This window comes from Lithobates pipiens, unplaced genomic scaffold (assembly GCF_037356315.1).
Source record: "Lithobates pipiens isolate NorthernLeopardFrog02 unplaced genomic scaffold, aLitPip1_a1.2 Scaffold_19, whole genome shotgun sequence".
Taxonomy (NCBI): Eukaryota; Metazoa; Chordata; class Amphibia; order Anura; family Ranidae; genus Lithobates; species Lithobates pipiens.
In genome coordinates this window covers 184,498,243-184,514,107 of record NW_027507764.1, presented here as the reverse complement: position 1 = coordinate 184,514,107, position 15,865 = coordinate 184,498,243, and the positions used below count along the sequence as shown (strand labels likewise).

Here is a 15,865-nt window from a genome sequence, read left to right as displayed (position 1 = left end):
GGGGTGCTTTAAACTTTTTGTTTTTATTTTATTTCCAAAAAACATTTTATTGGTTTATTGCTATCACAAGGGATGAACAACAGCATTGGTTGTGACGGGTCCTCTTTATGGAGAGATATGGGGTCTATTAGACCCCAGATTTCTCCTCTGGCCTCCAATGCAGCCAATCAGACACAGATTGGTCTGATCAGCTGCTTCCCTGGCTGGTACAGCCAGATAAACAAAGTAGTGACACCGGAAGTGACTAAATCCTCATCAATTCTGGTTTCTGACTTAACACAATGGAAGGAACGCCATCAGTTCCTCTCACTGTGTGCCTGGAGCCAGATGCTGCTGGTCAATTCCTAACAGGGCTCCCTGGTCACTCAGGAGAACCCAGTAAAGGTGGCAGCGAGAAGGGGGGGCCTTCGGCTGCCTATAAAAGTAAATCACATGGTACAAGACCATGCGATCACCTGGACACAACGGTAATGTGATCCCCTGTGATCACCGGATTCCCAGGTTTGCGCTCTTAAAGCGGGATTCCGCTGCCGTTTTTTTTTTTTTTTTACCTGTGTCACTGGTGGGCGATTTCTACGGTGTCTTTGCAGTCACGATCGGCGTCTTTTTAACCCCCGGCGTGATGATTTCATTGCTAAGGAAAACTTTTAAAAAAGCAGTCCGGCGGTTTCCATTTTCACTGTGGGCGTTGGAAGCCCACAGGCATTTACTTCCTGGATTCGATGATGCTGAGCTCCCAGCATCCCCTGCTCCATCTCGCACATGCTCATTGAGTGTCCTCTTTGTTTTCCTTCCTCTTGCCTCGTGTGCTATAGTGGTAATGGCAGATAGAGCTGCCTGCCCACTTTCAAAATGGCAATTTCGGACATGCCCTCATCACGTGACCGGCGTCCTCCTTCCGAAATCTCACGAGATTTCGGCATGACTGTGTCCCCCACTGATTCCTGGGAAATAGCTAAAAAAGTTCCCAGGGACCATTGCGAAGCCGATAAACATGCCTACTCCCACGGGAGGAGAGCCCGGAAGTCGGAATAAACATTAAAAATAAAAGGTAAATACTGCATATTATTTTATTTCAATGGTCATAACTGCATCTATGTTCCAAAGCCATTTGAATAAGATGAACTTGCAATTTTCTGTACAAAACCGCTTTAACCAGTGCCGGAGCTGCCAATGCTGGCTGATGTACAGGAACGTTAACCTGCATTGGTGCTGCTCCTGTGCCGCCCTATATAGGCTGCGGATGGGAAGCAGTTAAATGAGATGTATGGAATAATGAAAAAACAAGCATACATACTTGCCTCTATGCTGCAGCATCGGTGTGATGCTACAGCTTCTCCACATTGGCTGTAAAACCGAGAACTAAACAATCACATGACCACTGAACCCTCAGCTCTCGGGCTGCTCAGGGCAGAGTGCTGGGCTGGGGAGGGGCTGGGAGCAGCTGCCTCCAGCTCTCAGCTATATGCTGAGAGGTGCAGCACGCTGTCAATCAGGCAACTTAGTAGATCCAGATCCCGACAATATTGTCGAAATCATTCCAGAGCCTGCAGCAGCTGTGCCTTGTCAGCTGATAACGGGCAAAAACTATATACAGTAATAGCAAACATGCTGAAAAATACATTTAGGGTTTACATACACTTTAAGACCACATTCACACTGGTGTGATGTGTGAATATGTGCAAAATCACACGATTTTGCATGTGATCATGAAATAAACGAAAAACGCATGTCTCATTTGCGGTGCTAATCATTGTTAAAAGTACCCAATACACGCCAAGCAAAAAGTGTGCTTCTGCGCACATGAGAATGCACAGCAAACGTGGAAAAACATGGTTAAAAAACATGAAAAATGCAAAAAGGTATAGGAGCTTTTTTGTCGCAAAATAAATAAATTAGATGCCCAGCATGCTAAAAACATGCATAGGCATGGTGCTTGACGTCGCACTACAATGGTGTGGATGGGAGCTTAAAGTGGAGCTCCACCCAAAAGAGGAAGCTCCGCTTGTCTGCCTTTTCCCCCACTCCAAATCAAATGCCGATTACACAAAAAACAGACATTCATTCATTTAAATATGATTCGCTCATTTATAAAAAAAAAAAAAAAAAAATTTTTTTGGCATTTGTAAAATAAAGGATGTGACCCTCATACTGAAAAGTATGGACCCCCTACAGAAGAAAATCATAACCGTAAATTATGTTAACATTGTAATTTATGTTTTTTTACATACTTTTTTTGACCAGGCTTCTGAAGTATTCAGTGTATAGGACATGAAAATCGGAGCCTCAGAGACCACTGGAGTGGCCGGGATTGAAGATCTTTTGCTGCCCAGCTGAATGCAGGGGACAATTTAACTTGCAAACATGAGACATCTGCTTCAACTCTCAACTATTTAATCCTGTTTCTTTAAAAGTCTGTGAGCTTTGAAACCTCATCTTAATTAATTTCCTTTATGCCTGTGTAAACAATTAATTCTGCTCTCCTTTTGTAGCCAATAATTCGGAGAGCAAAGAGTGCAAGTGATGGGGAGTAATGCGAAAGAACACATTCCTAGCATCCCTTTAAATAAGCATGTTCCTCCCTGCTGACCATTGGATGGAGCAGACTTTGGCTGTTCTCATCAATTGCTTGATTATTGTTCCAGAAGTAGGTCTGAGAATGTACAGTAATCAAGAAACTGATGGACAGACTGCATAGCTAAAGTCCAACCATCCAGGGGCGCACTCCCTCCCTGGAACATCTTGCTATGTCTAGGTGTGTCCGGAAATGTTTTTTCACTTTTGCAATCCCCGGGACACTGATCTACAGTATGAACCCCCCTCCCCTGCTAGCTCTTATGAAGAACTAGAAATGCACACATTATAAAAGTAAGAAAAATATTTTAACAATGCTAATACGGCATTTTGAATACAGCACATGAGTCAGTAATTAACCACTTGGGGACCGCCCACCGGGGATGTACGTGATTTTTTTGAAGAGGGATATCTCGGTAACGGCAGCAGCTGCTGCCACAACCGAGATGTCCATCTCTTCAGGCGGCGGTCCTCTGTACGATATTCCATCTGCTGGGCATAGAGACAAGTGAGGCTAAGATGGCCCCCACTCGTCTCTATACCATAGCAGGGCGGAAGCGACATCAAAACGTCACTTCCGCCCATACCTCTTAAAGGTATATTTTTTTTTAAATGTCAGATTTTCTTTTTTTTTTTTTTTTTTTTTTTTGCATTTTAGCCCAAATATGAGATCTGAGGACTTTTTGACCCCAGATCTCATATTTAAGAGGACCTGTCATGCTTTTTTCTATTACAAGGGATGTTTACATTCCTTGTAATAGGAATAAAAGTGATCCATTTTATTTTATTTTTAAAAACAGTGTAAAAATAAATAAAATCAATTAAAATAAATAAGAAGAAAAAAAAATTTTTTAAAAACACCCCGTCACGACGAGCTTGCGCACAGAAGCGGGCGCATACGTGAGTAGCGCCCGCATATGAAAACGGTGGTCAAACCACACATGTGAGGTATCGCCGCGATCGGTAGAGCGAGAGCAATAATTCTAGCCCTAGACCTCCTCTGTAACGCAAAAAATGCAACCTGTAGAATTTTTTAAATGTCGCTTATGGAGATTTTTGAGGCTAAAAGTTTGACGCCATTCCACGAGCGGGCGCAATTTTGAAGCGTGACATGTTGGGTATCAATTTACTTGGCATACCATTATCTTTCACAATATAAAAAAAATTGGGCTAATTTTACTGTTGTCTTATTTTTTTATTCAAAAAAGTGCATTTTTTCAAAAAAAAGTGCGCTTGTAAGACCGCTGCGCAAATCCGGTGTAAAAAAAAGTATTTCAATGACCGCCATTTTATTCTCTAGGGTGTTAGAAAAAAAACAATATAAAATGTTTGGGAGTTCTAAGTAATTTTCTAGCAAAAAAAAATGTTTTAAACATGAAAACACCAAATCTGAAAAAGAGGCCTGGTCCTTAAGTGGTTAAATCGGTAGTACACCGCGTTAAAAAAAAATAAAAAAATAATAGGCACTGGGCAGTTTAAGTCATAATGTGATCGTATGTATTGCAAACTAGCACATTATGACAGACTTACCAAAAAACTAAGCCCTCCAGTGGCGCGCTGTCAACACTTTAATTTTCAGCTTGTCTTCTTTCTGGGTTTGTGGGCTTTGGCAATATAAATGGCCCAAGGTGGCTATGGGAGTCGCTGTTTAAGGCATGGCTCTGAAGAAACGGCACGGGTATGCTGTTCCTTCAGAGCGCATGTGCCAATGACGTCACCGGCCGCATCTAATAAGAATAATCAAATATCTCCTGTGCACGTTTAGGAGATATTTAATGTACTTATAGGAAAGCCTTATTATAGGCTTACCTATAGCTAAACATCATACATGGGTGTTCTCTTTTTGACTCCTCCTTTCCGTTCATTGCTGTATCATACATGGGAGTTTACTCCCACTTTAATGCTCTTTATTAGAACTTCATGTAGTTACTGCTTTAAAAAAAGAACTGGTATTATTACCCAGAGAAACCATTTAGCTTTATACTACACTGGGAACATGAAGTTAAATACTCAATATATTCATTTCCTTCAATCTGATTTCAGCTGCAAATGTGATTTCTGGGCTCAGTGGCTTGGAAAGTAGGATATCAGCAACTATTTATGAACTGGCCTATCTTACCAATTCTTATTTTAATACTGAAGCAGCGCTTAAGACTACGTTTGTATTTCGGCTTACTGGAACACTGAAGATTTCTGTTCCACATATGCAATCTCATGGTTGCTAGTAAATTATAATTTGCCTTATCTAACCTATAACTGTTGCAAAGACGTCAATAAACACCCAATGAAACAGAAACATGGAGTATCTGATTAGCTGCTACAGGTAACAAGTATGCACTTCCTTAAGGCACTTTTCTGCATGATTTAAATGCTTTCTACAGTTAACAACTGTGGATCAAAAAAAATTATTTACCCTAACGGAAAGTAGCTGGTGCGTTTTGAGATCCATTGATAAGCATTAAAAAAAATTTAATAAGCTAAATGCATTTTTTCAGCAACATCAATGTACAGGCTGTTTTTATGATGCTCTCTAAGCCCTTGTACACACGGTCGGAGAATCCGTCGCAAAGTGTCCTATCGGACCGTGTTGTCGGATAATCTGACTGTGTGTGGTATGCATCGGACTGATTCCGTTGGACCCAATTTTCCAACTTGTTGGAAATATTTTCTGACCAACTGGTTCGATCGGACATACTCCGATCATGTGTAGAGAATTTTGATCGGACCAAGTGCCACGCATGCTCAGATCAAATTCCTACATCAAAGCTATTGGCTACTAGCCTGAACGTAGTCTCATCGTAACGAAATTACGTCATCACGTTCTGAATGATCGGACTTTTCGACAACTTAGTCCGACCGTGTGTGTATGCAACAGTTTCGGACAAGATCCGACGGGCAAAATCCGAGGGACAAGATGCAACGGATTTGGTTGTCGAAATCTCCGACCGTTTGTACAGGGGCTAAGACTTTGTATTCCTATTTGTTAAAATAAGCTTATGGAAAGCTCAAATTGTTTGAAAGCAGCGAGCTTTTGTAAAGACTTCAAAGCCAACTGTAGACAGACAGGACAAGCAGCATCATTTGACCATTTTGATACACTGGATGCTTCAAAAGCCTCATCATAAAAAGGTGTTTAAAAACATCAATTACACTGTTAACATAATTTACAGCTTTGATCATCTACTGTATTACGTGGCACATTCAAATGTATTAATATATAGAGAAAATCAGACAAATTGAATTTAAATACAGGCCCATAGAGCTACATCTAAATACCACTATTTGCTTCTCCAAAGAAATGTAAAAAAATGCCTTTTTTATTCCTTAGTTTACAGCTTCTCTGCTCCTCCTCTGACAGAAGCCCAATTTGTAGGCTTAAAAAAACATCAAGGTCAGGCAGAGATCAAATTCCACTGCACCCCGTTTAGTGACCTCTCCAGGGGGAGGGGGAATATTGGTTAAAGGGCTCCCACCCAGTTTCCCGGCTCTACTTCCTCCATCTTTTTATTTGTTGCTAGGATGCAAGTGTCCCCTGATGCCTAAAATCTTTGGTTACTAGGATGCAGGTGGCCCCTGTTGGTTAGTGTCCTTAGCTGTAGCTGCAGGTAGACCCTTCGGTCTAGAATCCTTGGTTGACAGGATGCAATCAGTTGGATTGCACTGTATTATTGGTTGTTATAATACAGTCACAGAAACTGCACAGGCCACAGCTCCTGCATCACCCCCTGATCTGAGGTAAATCCAAGGAAGAGCTAGGGAAGCTGTTAAGCTTAGGTTAGGAAAATATATATCATTTTTTTTTAACCTTCAGAAACCCAGATTTGTCCAGCCTTTCTTGGCTAGAAAGCTCTTTTTTGTAGGTATCTTTGGTTGGTTTAATTAGAAACTGGTGGCATGATTTCATTGACTTCTGGGCTAGGCCCTGCATCCTTACCAATTAGGTGTGCTTTTAGCCAAACACTGTCATGTATTATTTGGGGTAAGATGACAATGCCTCCCCTCAGTCCCCACCCCCAGCTCTGTTGTTCTAATGAACAGGGTTTTCGGGTGCTGTGCTGGCCAATCACCAGGCTCAAACTCTGTGGGGGGAGTGATGTTATACCCTTTGCTAAGCTCCAATACCACTTAGGTGGACTCCTGTAACTGGATGGCACAAAGCTCACAAGTTAGGGAAGTCCATGCTTTAGAAAGAAAAGGAAAAGGGAAACCAAAATCCTAGATACCAAAAAATAAAAAAAAGTGAAACTAAATCAGAGAGGTCCAAGAATCAGAATTATCTGCTTAATAAAGTAAAAGCAGGCACCTTGGAGGTACCTGTTTTTAAGCAGGACGTTGTACAATGGCTGACAGGTGTGTTTATAAGGAGCAAACCCCATTATGAGCAACAGTAGATGTTTTCACAGTAACAGAATATTCACATAACACATATAGTAATGTTATCAGTAGTACTTTACCCTGAGGTGGGGGAAAGTCTTTATTCACAATCATCTCTGTCAATTCTGAGAAACTTTCAGAGAAAAATGGGGGTTGACCTGTCAAATTAGAAACAAACGTGAACATGTCAATTGAAGCCTGACTGCTTTCAAGTTCTCCTTTTATTTAACTATAGTGCTATTTTTCTCAGTTTAGACTTCACAGAATGGTAAATCTTCACATACAATAATTCCAATTTCTGCAATGAACTCAAAAAATTTGGGTTTATTACTCAGAATAAAATGCTGAAAAGTTAATTAGCGCTTACCAGTAAACATTTCATATAACACACATCCCAATGACCAAAGATCACTAGAAATTGAGAAATCTGCTCCTCTGATTACTTCTGGGGCAGCATAAACTGGTGATCCTGCAAAATATTTTACAAAAACATATATAAAATAAATGATAGTAAATATAAAAATATAAAAGAACCGCGCTATTCAACAATAGGAGTAGCTTAAGCCAGATCAATATAAAACCTCTATATAAATATAGTATACCTGTATGTAAAACACTACATAGGCTGCTGCCCCCCGGAAAAAAAGGGAATCCCTTAATAGGGTTCCTTTTTAAGAGTGGAATTACTGAAATGGTATCGGGTTAAATGGCGCTACCTAAAAACAGGTTTCCATTCCAAAGTGGACTCGTAGAGGATAAATAGAAAGAAATAAAGGCCAAGGTCTTTTTTCCAAAGAACCCAATAGTCTCCCTCAGCCTAATACTAATGAAACTCTATGTTGATAAACTCAGGAAAACAGAAAGAACATCAGCTTCACCCAGAGAAGGTTATATCAAACAGTGAGTGCAATAAATCTATAGGCCACCAGGGACAGTGGTCACAAAACATAGAATTCTAAATATCGGGGACTAATAATCGAACCCATTACATATTAAGTCTCCAAAACAGCGGAAATATCAGGAACTGATGATGTTGAAACAGGCCAGAATACTTCCTTACAAAATATAATCAAACCCTCAATCTCAAATAAATTATAAGTTTAAGCCAAAAACCTGAAACCCACGTGTACCAAACTACATATACAACCTAATGCGATTATAAATCAAGTCGCAGAAATGCGAGAAAAATTGTCACTCAATGGTAAACCTACTACCAACAATCCCATAGGTCCCCTATACCCGTGTAAAGTGATAAAGGTATATATGTATATTTAATGTAACGTTCATTAATAGTCAACCTAAAATAGCATAGGTATATTCAAACAGTGTTTAGTGACAAAAAATATATATATATAAGCCTAAAACAGTGTTTATGTTAAACCAGTGTTTAGTGACAAAAAAAATATATATAGGCCTAATAACTAAATATAAGGAATGTGTAAATACTTCACAAACCAGAACCCATGGCAATTATAAATAAAAAATGTGTGTGTATTAGTGCACACAAGGGGTGAAAGATACGGTAATAAAAAACCTTTTAGCGATAAAAGCTAAAAAAATTCTCTAAACCATAAAAAATATGTGAAAAGTGCATATACACATAAAAAAGTGAAAAAATAAAAATAAAAATATAAAAATAAAGTGCAGAAAAATACAAAAAAATATATATGTGAAATATACAGGACAAAATATATATATATAAAATAAGTCCCAAATAAATGTTCAATGGTGCTAATCCAGAAAAATCCTTAAAAATCCTTAAAGTGACTTTTGTGCTTCCTATGCAGTCTTCACTGTGACTTCTGTGCTCCCCACCAGGAATCCTGCTCACCAGAAGTAAATACCCCTGCAGGGGTTGTACGCCTTAAAGATCAATCTCCAGATATCCCGTTCTTAACTTTGTAATAGATGACTGGGCATGTATCAGCATAGATTCCATAAGTCCTCATGAGAAAAAAATGGAAGCCTCCATAGTGTAATCCGTAAAAAATGGTTTATTGGCACAGTAAATATAAAAATATATATATAAAAAACAACCAAAAGAGGCAAAAAAACAGCACAACAAAAAATCAAAACAAGAAAAAACAAAAAATACTAAAAATGGCCACAACTCTCATAAAGTGAGTTCTATTGTGAGACCACAGTTCATCAGGGGGTTGGTGTAATAGTCTCCCCAAAAAATTCCGGATTGACCCCAGAAAATATCATAAAAAATCATAAAAAATATATAATATTGCTAAGAACACAAACGTAAAGTAGAGTCACTATCTAGGGAAACCAGAACAAACCTCCCTATAGAGGTGATGGATCTCAGCTGTGTTCCCCCTGGGATAGAGTCCTTTCCGTAGTGTTCAAAACCAAAGCACAATTCTTCCTCGGGAACCGTATGATGGATACGCGGTTTGCGCTCCACCTGCGTACCAAACACCGACGGCAACCCGGAAGTGACGTAAAAGCGTAGCTCCGTCGGACGCGTTTCGTCATAGACGTCTTCAGCGGCGGTGAAGACGTCTATGACGAAACGCGTCCGGAGCTACGCTTTTACGTCACTTCCGGGTTGCCGTCGGTGTTTGGTACGCAGGTGGAGCGCAAACCGCGTATCCATCATACGGTTCCCGAGGAAGAATTGTGCTTTGGTTTTGAACACTACGGAAAGGACTCTATCCCAGGGGGAACACAGCTGAGATCCATCACCTCTATAGGGAGGTTTGTTCTGGTTTCCCTAGATAGTGACTCTACTTTACGTTTGTGTTCTTAGCAATATTATATATTTTTTATGATATTTTCTGGGGTCAATCCGGAATTTTTTGGGGAGACTATTACACCAACCCCCTGATGAACTGTGGTCTCACAATAGAACTCACTTTATGAGAGTTGTGGCCATTTTTAGTATTTTTTGTTTTTTCTTGTTTTGATTTTTTGTTGTGCTGTTTTTTTGCCTCTTTTGGTTGTTTTTTATATATATATTTTTATATTTACTGTGCCAATAAACCATTTTTTACGGATTACACTATGGAGGCTTCCATTTTTTTCTCATGAGGACTTATGGAATCTATGCTGATACATGCCCAGTCATCTATTACAAAGTTAAGAACGGGATATCTGGAGATTGATCTTTAAGGCGTACAACCCCTGCAGGGGTATTTACTTCTGGTGAGTAGGATTCCTGGTGGGGAGCACAGAAGTCACAGTGAAGACTGCATAGGAAGCACAAAAGTCACTTTAAGGATTTTTAAGGATTTTTCTGGATTAGCACCATTGAACATTTATTTGGGACTTATTTTATATATATATTTTGTCCTGTATATTTCACATATATATTTTTTTGTATTTTTCTGCACTTTATTTTTATATTTTTATTTTTATTTTTTCACTTTTTTATGTGTATATGCACTTTTCACATATTTTTTATGGTTTAGAGAATTTTTTTAGCTTTTATCGCTAAAAGGTTTTTTATTACCGTATCTTTCACCCCTTGTGTGCACTAATACACACACATTTTTTATTTATAATTGCCATGGGTTCTGGTTTGTGAAGTGTTTACACATTCCTTATATTTAGTTATTAGGCCTATATATATATTTTTTGTCACTAAACACTGGTTTAACATAAACACTGTTTTAGGCTTATATATATATATTTTTTGTCACTAAACACTGTTTGAATATACCTATGTGATTTTAGGTTGACTATTAATGAACGTTACATTAAATATACATATATACCTTTATCACTTTACACGGGTATAGGGGACCTATGGGATTGTTGGTAGTAGGTTTACCATTGAGTGACAATTTTTCTCGCATTTCTGCGACTTGATTTATAATCGCATTAGGTTGTATATGTAGTTTGGTACACGTGGGTTTCAGGTTTTTGGCTTAAACTTATAATTTATTTGAGATTGAGGGTTTGATTATATTTTGTAAGGAAGTATTCTGGCCTGTTTCAACATCATCAGTTCCTGATATTTCCGCTGTTTTGGAGACTTAATATGTAATGGGTTCGATTATTAGTCCCCGATATTTAGAATTCTATGTTTTGTGACCACTGTCCCTGGTGGCCTATAGATTTATTGCACTCACTGTTTGATATAACCTTCTCTGGGTGAAGCTGATGTTCTTTCTGTTTTCCTGAGTTTATCAACATAGAGTTTCATTAGTATTAGGCTGAGGGAGACTATTGGGTTCTTTGGAAAAAAGACCTTGGCCTTTATTTCTTTCTATTTATCCTCTACGAGTCCACTTTGGAATGGAAACCTGTTTTTAGGTAGCGCCATTTAACCGATACCATTTCAGTAATTCCACATATATAAAATAAATATCTTCAGTATATAATTCAACGTATAAATAAATAAAAAACAAACACATACTGAAATGTTAACATCTCAATTACAAATTGCATCTGGGAAAAAATAAAAATTTAAAAAGGTAGATATGTTATCTAGTTTAAAGCAGAACTCCTATACAGAGCTCTGGACATGTTTTTAAGTTTTGCATAGAATGGAGAAAGGTTGGATACTATCATACTTTTGATTGTTTCACTGCCTATTTCCTTTACCTACTTTTCGTTTTCCCAGGAAGGGAAGTGAAGGGACACAGAAGCAATAAAAGTACGACAGCTTTTATAGTCAATCCAAAACTTAAAAAAAAAAAAAAAAAAAAAGGTATAAAATTTAAATTTTTACACCAATTATTTACGATACTTCCAATATTTCTGAGTAATCCTCTAGGGGGATTACAATTTTATAAGCAATCCACTGGAGGGACTCCATGTGAAAAAACAGTGCTAGCTACGTTGATAAAACACAAAAATTATCACAAAAAACAAATCCTAAAGTGCATGTGGATTCATGTAAAAAAAAAAAAAAAAAACAGTCCAATTTTTTTTTCTTTGCAAACAAAAATAGTGAAATCCACTAGAAATAAGTCCTCTCAGGTGTAAAGACATACTAGTAATGATGAATGGTAGTGGCTGTAGTGCTATTATATTTAAAGTTATCCATATGCACAGTGCACTTTAGAATTTGTGTTTTATCAAAGTAGCTAGCACTGTTTTTTCACATGGAATCACTCTGTAAGATTATCTAATAAAATTGGAGTCATCCTAGTGGATCACTTAACATGTTACTTACTTGTTTGAATGCCGCAGCAACTGTCACTTTAGCACTTTAGATTGATTTTTTAATCATTGGCGTGAATATATATACTTTGTGTATATTCTCACATTTCTGAATAATGACTAAATTATTCACATCCGCCCACAACTGGCTTGAAGGGCTCATACACATGGGCATACAAATTGCTACATACAGATCTGTGGATGGAGGAATACACATCACTATTGTATGCTATGGGACCCATGCACATAGGTCCACAGGGTTTTGCTGCATAACCGAAAACTAGACATCTACATCTCCCCATGGATGAGTCAATCATGTGGTGAAAGCGCATGCATAGGATGACCTCAATCTTCAGTCATTAAAATTCAGTTGGACTCACCTGGGGCATGTGCCACATGAACAAATCATTCAGTAAATTTTTCAGGGGGAGATGTAAACATCAATGGTGTGTAAGGCAACACAACTGGCAGCACATGGCGGATAGTTACCTGATGGCCCTGAGCACAAACCTTACATGGATAAAGACAACAACAACCCGTGTGTGTGAGCCCTAAACATGTATATAACCCTTCAACTCCAGGCAAACTGGCACTTCCTAGAATAAATAAACCAAAGAACAAAAATATTATATAACTGCAGCCTACATGCCCTTAGATGTGATGAAATACTTATTATTATTTTAGGCTTCACCTCCCTTATTTTCATCTAGATCCTGCCAGTTACACACTTCTGATAACACAAAGTTTCCTTTTACACGGGTGGTCCGCTCAGCAGACTCTGCTTTGCTCAGCGGGGAATCGCTCTGCTGATCCCCGCTGAGCAGGCGGATGACAGGTCAGTCGTTGCTCGTGGTGCAGAGATGGACCTCCTCTATGGGAAGATCGGATGAAAACGGACCACCTGTCCATTTTCACCCGATCCCATCCGCCAGACGGATGGAAAATGGAAAATCTGATAGCAGCGGGTGTCAGCGGACATGTCACCGCTGACATCTGCTGCTCCATAGGTGTGAATGGATCGTCCGATCAGGTCTGCCTGCAAAACTAACAGGCGGACCTGATCGGAAAGTCCAATGTGCTGTATCTATAGAAGAACAACATTGTCACCCTAAGCTGCTTCCTCTTGCTGTGGACAACAGAAAACCTTCCCCTATCCTCATTCCGTCTGGCCCCCCTAAAGTCTAAAGGACAGTAAACTTTTGTTTAGAAAGTTTGTGAACCCCTACTTTAGTGTTCTAGGTATTAGAACAATTCAAATGACCTTTTATATGGTTCCTCAGGTTACGTCGTGGTGTAGTCTCTCCTGTATCTCCTGAATTCTCAGCTGATCCCACCAAGGCAAACAATTCTTCTAGGTTTTCTCCTTCAGCTTTTGAAAAGCTAAAGTTTGTTAACTTTAAAGTGCCTGGTCCATCAAGAAGAATCTATAAAAAAAAAGGTGGAACTTATTAGAGAAATCAAACCGTAAGAATGTTCTATGCATCAAAACATTACCAAAATGTTGGTTCAAATCCAGCCAAAACCTTTCATTAAATTTTGCATAATGTGCAGAAAGGTTACAACCTCAGTTTAGTTTTTATTGCAATCCAGTGTCCATTATGAGGATATTTTACCTCACTTCCTGTCTTCCAGCAAGTATTGGGAAATGGGTACAAAAACAGCAATAAGTAACAAATATTTTTGATACAGTGAAATGTTAGAGCCTTGCTAAAGTTGTTATTGCTGTGTTTGCTTTCCTGTCCTGGGACCCACTTACCTCTAATTTACTGGCCATGTGTGACGGGACATGTTAAGAAATCTCTTCAATAGAGTCACAGACAGTACTTTGAAAATATATGCATATTATCAGTCCATCCCTATAGCTGTGTTTTTGCCTTTTCATATCTCTGGGTGACCCTTAGCTATGCATGTTCCTGAAAGGGAGGGACCTAGCTACATACAGTATAATTTGCTGTGTTACTGCACTGGGATGGAAACATAATCAAGTCAGGCTAAACACTGCTCAGCCATTCACAGGAGGCTTTGTATTTTTTTTTAATGAATACAAAGCTTCCTCTGACTGGCTGAGTTGAGGATTATGATGTCATCCGTTCACTCTTTCACCTCAGCCAGAGGAGGCCTTATGCCGCGTACACACGGGCGGACTGTATGGCCTACTTAGTCCGCCGAAACACATTTCAGCGGACAGTCCGCTCGTGTGTGGGCTTCAGCTGACTTTTTCAGCGTGCAGTCCGGCGTACTAAGTATTTCGGATTTTTCAAAATACTGTCCGTCGTACTCGCATTTCGGCGGACAATCCGCCCGTGTGTATGCCAGTCCGCCGAAAAAAATCTGCGTGGGGGTCCCCCCCAAGTCCAAAACAGACCCTTGTCCGAGCAAGCTACCCGGCCGGCCAGGAAAGGGGGGCGAGCGAGCGCGGCCCCCCCCACCCCGAAGCACCTTGTCCCCATGTTAATGAGGACAAGGGCCTCTTCCCGACAACCCTGGCCGTTGGTTGTCGGGGTCTGCGGGCGGGGGGCTTATCGGAATCCGGGAGCCCCCTTTAATAAGGGGGCCCCCGGATACCGGCCCCCCACCCTATGTGAATGAGTATGAGGTACAATGTACCCCTACCCATTCACCTGTAAAATAAAAGTACAAAAAAAAAAACACAACACACGAGATAAAATACTTTATTGCACAGCTCCGGGGGTCTTCCGTCTTCGGGGGTCTTCTCGCCGGACTCCTCCGCTATCTTCTTGCAGCTCTTTTGCTAGCGGAGGAGTCCGGCTTTCTTCCTCGCCGCCGGCCTCTTCTCCCCCTCTTCGGTTCTTCTGCCGGGCCACCACGCCTTCTTATAGCTCTTTTACAGGCGGTGGCCCAGTCTTCCGTCGCCGCCGCCTTCCGTTCTTCTTCTTCTCCAGGAGATGTTGCCTCGACGATCTCTCCGGCCGGAATGCCAGGGACGCACTGCGCGGCCACTTATATAGGGCCAAGGGGCGGTGTCAAATGGCTTTATGTCACATGGGTTGTGTCCCTATATAAGTGGCCGCGCAGTGCGTCCCTGGCATTCCGGCCGGAGAGAAAGAAGAAGAAGAGGAAGAAGAGGAAGAGGAGGAGGAGGAAGAAGAGGAGGAAGAAGAGGAGGAAGAAGAGGAGGAAGAAGAGGAGGAAGAAGAGGAGGAAGAAGAGGAAGAAAAAGAGGAAGAAAAAGAGGAAGAAGAAGAGGAAGAAGAGGAAGAAGAAGAAGAAGAGGCCGGCGGCGAGGAAGAAAGCCGGACTCCTACGCAAGCAAAAGAGCTACAAGAAGATAGCGGAGGAGTCCGGTCGAGAAGACCCCCGAAGACGGAAGTCCCCTGGAGCTGTGCAATAAAGTATTTTATCTCGTGTGTTGTGTTTTTTTTTGTACTTTTATTTTACAGGTGAATGGGTAGGGGTACATTGTACCCCATACTCATTCACATAGGGTGGGGGGCCGGTATCCGGGGGCCCCCTTATTAAAGGAGGCTCCCGGATTCCGATAAGCCCCCCGCCCACAGACCCTGACAACCAACGGCCAGGGTTGTCGGGAAGAGGCCCTTGTCCTCATCAACATGGGGACAAGGTGCTTTGGGGTGGGGGGGCCGCGCGGCCCCCCCTTCCCCAAGGCACCCCCCCATATTGAGGGCACGCGGCCTGGTACGGCTCAGGAGGGGGGGCGCTCGCTCGCCCCCCTTTCCTGGCCGGCCGGGTAGCGTGCTCGGACAAGGGTCTGTTGTGGACTTTGGGGGAACCCCCACGCCGATTTTTTTCGGCGTTGGGGTTCCCCTTTAAGTCCATA

The 15,865-nt window shown here is 40.8% G+C and overlaps 1 protein-coding gene across 2 annotated transcripts in view; it reads right to left on the bottom strand.

The window, feature by feature from the left end:
• ULK4 (unc-51 like kinase 4) overlaps positions 1-15,865 on the bottom strand; it is a 951,013-nt gene that overhangs the window by 907,617 nt on the left and 27,531 nt on the right. For both annotated transcript variants that reach the window (XM_077491567.1, XM_077491568.1), the window contains exons 5-7: positions 13,328-13,490; positions 7,316-7,417; positions 7,029-7,106 (exon numbers count right to left, since the gene is read on the bottom strand). In XM_077491567.1, coding sequence (XP_077347693.1) covers positions 7,029-7,106; positions 7,316-7,417; positions 13,328-13,490 — 343 coding nt within the window. The remainder of the gene's footprint in view (positions 1-7,028; positions 7,107-7,315; positions 7,418-13,327; positions 13,491-15,865) is intronic.